Source organism: Anastrepha obliqua, chromosome 1 (assembly GCF_027943255.1).
Source record: "Anastrepha obliqua isolate idAnaObli1 chromosome 1, idAnaObli1_1.0, whole genome shotgun sequence".
Taxonomy (NCBI): Eukaryota; Metazoa; Arthropoda; class Insecta; order Diptera; family Tephritidae; genus Anastrepha; species Anastrepha obliqua.
The window spans coordinates 3,687,926-3,696,125 of record NC_072892.1 but is presented as its reverse complement, the minus strand read 5'-3'; the positions used below and the strand labels follow the sequence as shown (position 1 = coordinate 3,696,125).

At 40.1% G+C, this 8,200-nt stretch overlaps 1 protein-coding gene across 3 annotated transcripts in view; it reads right to left on the bottom strand.

The window, feature by feature from the left end:
* Nucleotides 1-1,118: 1,118 nt before the first annotated feature.
* The window catches only part of LOC129247133 (trissin-like), an 84,489-nt gene continuing 77,407 nt past the window's right edge, over nt 1,119-8,200 (bottom strand). The window contains exons 1-3 of one of the 3 annotated variants that reach the window (XM_054886093.1): nt 3,772-4,087; nt 1,652-1,838; nt 1,121-1,575 (exon numbers count right to left, since the gene is read on the bottom strand). In XM_054886093.1, coding sequence (XP_054742068.1) covers nt 1,302-1,575; nt 1,652-1,838; nt 3,772-3,808 — 498 coding nt within the window. In that variant the 5' untranslated portion in view covers nt 3,809-4,087 and the 3' untranslated portion in view covers nt 1,121-1,301. Of the gene's footprint in view, nt 1,576-1,651; nt 1,839-3,771; nt 4,088-8,200 lie in introns of those variants that run through there. The other 2 variants (XM_054886086.1, XM_054886101.1) reach the window with 2 other exon arrangements.

Sequence of the window (8,200 nt, the reverse complement as noted above, 5' to 3'; positions counted from 1 at the left end):
TCGGATTCCTGCTCACAATAATACTCCTAACAGGCTCCGGTAATCCATATTTGAAAGAATTGAGAGCAATTCTGCCATTAATAACACCAAGCAAAACCCAAGCTCTTCTCCACCTAGACTTTTCAACGCAGAGGAGGTATGCCTCCTATACCTCTGCCACCACTAGTATGACACCATTACGACTTGATCTATCCAGTGGAGCTATTGGATTACACTGTTCTATGTCTATGCCTTTGTAGAGTTCTTACAGTTTATCGTGACCTTCTTTCTCACTAATGCGCAAATGCCCATTACAAGACAGATTTCGATTACGAAAACCTCCACCGGAAATAAGTATAGTTGGATAAGAACTCATTGGCGGGCTTTTCAAGAACTTTGGTCAGAATGTACTCCATCCTCCAGCTCGGATCCATCTTAGAAACCTAGAATTCTTAAGAGATATTTTCACTCCACAGCAGTTCCTTCCTAGAACTATGGCATTATAGGGCGTATTGAAGAAAAATCAAGCATTTGATAACGTCATCATTGAGGTATGTATATTTTGAGATGTGCATATTAGACATTGCCGAGCTCCCAACCAGTCCTCCTTCTCTAGGGTGTTCCAAGAACATTAGACAGATATGCACAGTTCTGATATAGATACTTGTACCAAACGATGGAGTTTACCTTTTCAAAACCGAATGGGTTGGTGTGTGATTACCATTCGGGAATGCGTAGTTTCGAATCTCCGTGTATGAAACAGCAAAAGGAACAAGTTTTTTCTAACAGCGATCGCCTCTCGGCAGGCACTGGCAAACCTCCATTTGCCATTCGGAGTCGATTTAAAACTGTAGATATCTCTTTTTGTGGAAAGATATCAAGATTCGTGCCACAAAGAAGAGGAGGAGCTTGGCCAAACACCTAACAAAAGTGTACGCGTCATTTTCGAAAGGTAAATGTTTTAGTAAGAGCGATATTGACAACACAGACAGGCTACTGTAAAGCCACCTGCACTCAAGGAACTACATATGAATAATGAAATGTTTGCTCTTTCTAAGGAAATCTGTAGTGTCTTCTTCTTAAGAAATTCGCAGTTGGACCACCCTTTAAAATAATAAGGAAATGCATTTTTCTTGCTTTTTAAGCTTTTTAGAAAGCAATTGCTATTTATTCATTATAAAAACAACATTTCAAACCGCAGACATATTTTTTATGCAATAGAACTTTTTAACTTTCCAGCTATAACTAGAACTTAAACATCCAAAAAAAAGGTGCACACTCCCAAACTGGAAATGTGCGAAACTTCACCGCTGATGTGCCTCTTACACGATTCTGTGATGAAAATGAGCGCTTCTAATTCGATGACCATTGCCAATGTCTGCAAAGGTGTTCTCATCCCCGACAATACCGGAACTTCCACCACCACCGCTTTCCTCCCTTTCATCATCGCCAACGTTACCATTGCGGTGGTGCTCGTCCAAGGTGTACATTGCGGCACGTCCTTGTAGGAGTATGAAATCGATGAGACGCTTATTGCTGAAGGATTTCATGGCATTTGGATCATTTCGTTTGCGCAGATAATTGAAGCAACAGGTGCTGAGAAATTTAGGGATTGTTATGTGTACAGAAATATATAAATGAAATATTTAATAAATTTAGTATGGAAACTTACCGAAAATTTTTCGTGCCACACGCACTCGTACACTCATTCCCACATGAATCGCATGGCATCGAGCGCTTACTTTCAAATGGCACCAGCTCGTCCATGTCATAGAGCGGATCATCGATCAGCGTATTTAGTTTAGTTGAGCGCAAGGCCCGTGTCGTCATCGGTGTGTGCGTAAAAATAATGAAGATGCCTGTTGAGGGATGATAATAACAGTGAAGTTAACGGAAAGAAGTTAAAAAATTAAAAAAAACAGCACTAGGGGCAGATATATTCGGTTGAGCCGGCGTATATGAGAAAATGTTTTACTTTCACTCGGCGGCGTAATTGTCCATTACGAATGTCTCTATGAGTGCTAGAAAGAAGTCCAAGTGCTAAAAATTATCAAACTACTGTACCACACCCGAGGAAATTGAGTAAGTATACTTTATCATATTTCTCCGTTGGATGATTCGCTTCGACTACATCCGTAAATATTGGCAAAGAAGTGTGAAACCAACACCCAATTTTTTTCCTTTTGACAATTTATGTAGAGGAAATTTGTCTCCGTTGGAACATTTGTACACTAGGACAATGCATAATAATGTCTCCTGTAAAAACTCTTATCTAAACTTGACCATGGAAATTTTAAAACAGCACAGAGAAAGAAACCACTGGCGCGCTCCCAAATTTTTATTACCCGCAGTAGAAACCAGATCGGTTCCTCTATCTATTTTGGATTTATCGATGTAATTAGTGAGACGCGGCACAGAGGTCCAGTCACTCTTTGCTTGGCATCAGATGCGGCCTCAGGTCTCCTTTTGCAACTGGGTCTTGAATAAAGACGTTATGTTGCACAAGCTTTAGTAGCTCGCCGCTCCTCTGACTCGCGTTGTCCCACATTGAATGGATGTAGGTTTAGTCTCAACCGGAAGAAGAAAGAATGCTATATACATGTAGCGCCCTCGACCGAGTCAATAGAACAAACTTCAAACTCGATGATCAAATAATTACTTCCTGAAAGTGTATCGTATCGGGTTTTCTCTTATCTCAAGTTAATGTCCCTCACAAAAATTATTTTATTATTGAATTATTTTATTATCTTTAGAAAACACTGAGTTCTTGGTGAACTTGGCCTTTCATAATAGTTGGGAGTTTTTTCATCCTTCTAGATCGTGCGAAGTATTTTCAGCTCAGTTTTAACGGGCATCAATAACTTTAACTTAATATTCTATATTACAGAGGGTTTGTGGCTATGACAACCACTATCGAGCTCAAAAAAAATAGTTATTAGTTGACAGGAATCCTATGAAACAACGGGACGCCTGGCGACTCACGGCAGTCACAACTGGCTTTTGGTCTATCGGCGAACAAGCAGCCAAAATGAGCCCTCACAACGCACACTGAGACATTTGTAAACAACCAGAGAAAAAGAAAACGGTTTTCCATTTCTTCTTTGAATGCCCTGCCTTATGGAACGAGAGAATGTCAACCCTGGGTAAACTACAGTCCGAGAGTGTCGAACAATTGCCTGGCTTAAAAGTCAACAACCTAATAAGGTTCTTAAACCGTACAGACTGGATATAGTCATGCTCTAAATGACCGTTAAACAAGTTGATAGCGAGGATATGACAACAAAATGGTGCGGAAACGCCAGTTGAACACTAGATGAATTACCACTATAACCAACCAACTAGCATGGACTTTAGAGGGGCATTAAATTGCTAGTGGCTACAATTTAAACACCTCCTTTTCCACGCCCTTGAACGTTAGCCCATCATTGGCCCAGCCAAGGATATACCAACCAGTTGAAGTAAACTCTCCTTTGACCACCGCAGTCACCATTTTAATATCTCGTTCAGAAAGCCTTAGAGAACTCCAGATGTCGCAAATGAGCTAAGCCAATGGGTACTCTCGAATTAAGAAGATCTAGCAAGATTTCTTCTTTCCTTGAACTGATGGAACTGCAGCGTACTTGATTTTTTTTTTTGTTGCCAGCTAGTAATTTTTCAGGGTGTTATATACGATTGAGGCATTTTGTCAATCTTCTACATGTAAGTAAAAGCCGTGAGAAACTTCAGCAAGCGTATTTGATTTCTTTTTTTTTCTTTTTTTTATCAACTCACAACACAATTTTTGACACTTACACAGAAAAATTAATGAGCATTGCAACTTATAACGCATTTTCAACTTCAACTCCCGTTTAGAGATCTCATGGAAGCACAAATATTCTGGTGAAATGCACCGGCATGTAATTATTATTAGCAAAATTTCCAGTTTCCAGGAACAGTTTTTTTCGTAATATTTCAATGACGCACTTCAATTTCGGACAAAACACTTCCGTTAGCTTGCAACGGCCACGGTTGAAAGGCCGCTTCCTAACACTCAGCGTCTTATATATCCTCAAACTGGCCAACAGCTCACTTGACCAATACAGCAACTGAAGGGAAATAAACATGTAAATGAATGAAAATAGCAAAAACAAAAACAGCAAATAATGGGCAATATTGGATGAAAGAAGAAAACTTGACAGTTTCCAATTCAAAATTCAGCGATGCATATAATTTGAGCATTAATTGAAGCGGAGACACTAGCCAACTTGTTGCAAGTTTTCAAAGCACAAACATGACTTGCATGGAATACATAATCGATGTACATAGGTATAATTTTATACCTACAATAAGAATACCCGATAATCTGTAGAAGGTATGCATATATTTTTATGCAACAAAAACGTATGGACTATGGTGGGTGTGAGCTAATGCAGAAGTATTTGTGTGAATTGTGTAGGTGGGCGAAAGAGTGAAAAGAGATGTGTTGATATTTTTAATTATGTAAGGGAATCTAAACAGCCTTTTTAAAGTAAATTAAACTGAAGACTATGCAAAGTGAGTGTTTAGCTTAGGCTATCAAACAGAAATTCATATAGATTAAGAATATAGCGGGTGTTATGTTAAACCTATAGTACTTTCCGTAGGAATATCCATGAAACCAGCTGGACATTTCTGTAAAGCATTCTATTCAAAGGTTTAATCCATTTATTAAAATTTTGTCAGAGTGTTTACAGAGTTGCCCATATTTTTTTTTTTAAATCAAAGAGAAACACAATTTTTTTGATTTTGACGATAATAATCATTTTATTTGGTTCAAGTAGATTTGTTGGCCCATCCTTTTTGAATATGATATCTCTCAAATGGCCGTCTTGAGCCTGTACGGCGTATTGTGTCCGTTTTGCAGCATTTTCCATAGTTTTAGCTAACATTTCGGCTGGAATAGCGGCTATTTCCTCACGGATGTTCTTCTTGAGCTCTTCTATGGCCTTTGCCTTATTAATATAAACCTTTAATTTTAAATATCCCCACAAGAAGAAGTCAGGTGGCGTTAAATCGGGCGAACGCGGTGGCCAGTCAAAATCGCCATTTTTCGACATCAAACGACGAGGAAACAATTTCTTCAAAAAATCGATTGTGGTACGAGCTATGTGTGGTGGAACGCCGTCTTGTTGAAACCACAACTGCCTCATACGCTTTCGACGAATAATTGGCATCACAAAAGTGGTGATCATATCGCGATAACGCTCCTGATTGACGGTAACAGCTTGACCATCTTCATTTTCGAAGAAAAACGGCTCTATAATCGTTTTCGCACTAACGCAGCACCAAACAGTGACTTTTTCGTCGTAAAGAGGTATCGGACATGATGATTTTGTTCTTCTTCTTTTGACTTCTTTTGTTGAATGTAAATTTCAACAATTTGGGAGCGCTCGCGTAGCATGTACTGTTCCATGGTAAAAATCTTCTCGGACTGTCGCTTCCGACGCGGTATGTCATTAAGCGATCTCACGTCTCTGTCAAAAGATACAGCGTTACCAGATGGTTCCGTCGAATATGGGCAACCCTGTATATAAAGGGGTTTCCAATAAGAGTTGTTATTTGGATATATTAAGAAAAATGTTTTTTTTAATTATAAATGATCGGATGTTTATTTTATTATAAAGAGGAAGGTATGCCGTTAATAGCAGAAAATAAAATCAGGCAATGACCACCACGACCACACTTACAGGGCAATATTCTTTTCATGAAATTTTCCATAACCGAGTTGCACAGTGGCTGCCCTATGTCCTCGATAGCCTCATTCCATCTTTGTGGTCTGGAATCGACCCTGGGCTGTTGGCGTAGACCTTCTCTTTCACGTGGCCCCAAAGAAAAAGTCACAAAGTGCTAAATCACAAGATCTCGGTGGCCAATTGTGATAACACGGTCCGGAAACTTTTCCCGTAAAAGATCAATGGTTTCGTTGCTTGTGTGGCACGTAGTGCCGTCTTGTTGGAAATAAACGTTGCCCAGATCAATACCGCCCAATTCCGGCCATAAAAATCGTTAATCATCTCTCGATAGCGCAATCCATTCAACAATAACACCTGTTATTGGAAAACCCTTTATATGTAAGTGCATAAGTCATGGAAGTGGTGTTGACGAATTGCAAGTTGTGTTACCTTAACCGAGATTTTCAGGGAGTATTTAAATACCTATCCGGCAGATTTGAGTTCTGAGAATAAATAAAATTCTTAGAATAACAGCACACTTTTGCCAATGCAATGTTTTACACTGGTGCAGCTGCCAAATTCATGAATGATTACAGAATTTGAAAGACGTATTCTTCAATTATTGTGCCATCTTAAAAGTCCCGAGAACCACAATGTAACGTTTGATAACTTTTTTACCAGTTATAAGTTGATGTGTTGCTAGCGCTGGAATGGATACTTCGCAACGGGCACTGTGCGTGGGAATCGAACTCTTAGGTGCGCAACTAAGTTCCCGCTGTTTGTCAATAGATGCCGCCAGCAGTGTGTCTAGTCGATTCTAACATAACCTAAACGTCATAAACTAAACTTAGACATATGGTAAGCAAACTGCTTCGACACATTAGTGATTTTATTTTGGTACCTACTTTTGTTTTGTGAAAATGTCTGATTTCGTGCCGAATAATCGTCATTTAAGGGAAGTGTTGATTTTCTTTTTTCATTCGAAAAAAAAACGGCGGCTGAAGCACATCGAGAGCTACAAAAAGTTTATGGAGATGCCGCTTTAAGTGAAACAACGTGCCGAGATTGTTCATCAGATTTTTGATATCAAGACCTGCTACATCAGCAGGCGCAGAAAAGAAGTGAGAACCACGATGCTTGAATCTTAGTCCCGCGAGAGCTGGACAGCTGAGGCAAAAAGGACTCGAAGTAATTCCGAGTTTCACGACATGTATACCCCGCGGACAGTGCCCCGTTAGGATGCCCACGAAATTTGAGAGATGAGATTTTGTCATTCTCAGAATATCCCTCGAACGCCTCTTTTCCAAACGTGGCCAGAAAAACTTCGCGACCTTACACGTTCGTGTACTTGCCCAGCACTCGCTGAGTTGGTGCAAAGCCCATCCTTCCAGGAGTAGAGCGCAGGTTGTCAAGGGGATCGCGATCCTCTCCTTTCGCGGGCACACTACCTCACAGGTCCCTTGTCTGGCCAGCTCGTTGGCTTCGCAGTTTCCAGCAATGTCACTATGACCAGGTACCCAAACTATCCTTATGTTGAAGAATTCTGATGCACGAGAGAGATACCAGGCATTCCTTGACCACTTTCGAACGCGCCATAATAGAGTCCAGGGCCCTAATTCGCTTGGCTGTCGGAGTAAATACGAGTATTTACCTTCTTAGCAGTTATTATGCAAGAAAGTAGCCAGTCAGCTGCTTCCTTGATTGCGGCCACCTCTGCTTGGAACACACTGCAGTGATCCGCTAACCTGAATTTGAGTTTGATGGGGAGCTCTTTGCAGAATACTCTTCCTCCAACCCTACCGTCCAACTTCGGCCCACCCGCGAACAGGTTAACCAGGCCCTGTCCCCAAGTGTTGCCCCTGCTCCACTGCTCCGCTCCTCTCTTGATGGAATATAGGTGGAGAAAGTTCCGCTTATACATACTAAGGAGGGCACACACTGATCTTTTAAGAGTACTGACAAGCCTTTTTGAGAGAAAGGATTTTCTTCTATAGAGCCACTATGCAATGTGTACACTTATTTTAGGCAAAGCTTTATATCACTGCTGAGTTTAGCATTTCCAACCAATTTCGATCGGAGTGCAACCTAGTGGTCCAATTTTGTTAGATTCTTTTTTTTTTGTACATAGCCAATAACCAATATGTTTTGAATATAGCCGAATGAGACCATAGGTATAATTTTTAGACATTTTTCGACCAGCATATACCTGCTTTGAAGCACCCTGTATTAACTAAACGTCATGTGAGGTTATCACAAATGTGCGATATGCACTTCTTAAACTCTGCCTTTATTCTTATTTTACAACGCAGTAGACACGGTCTCTAGCAAGAGATGCGATCATGTTTTCAAAAACATGGCACCATACGTAGTGGAATAATATATAAATTTTGTAAGCAGATCGAATATAACCGATGAACTGTACTTATAGATTAGCTCGGGCAATATGAATTGTTCCCAGTGTCGGGCTTATTAAAGCATTCAAATTTGATCTAAATAATAAGATTGCACTTTGATCGAAAATAAAAATTCAT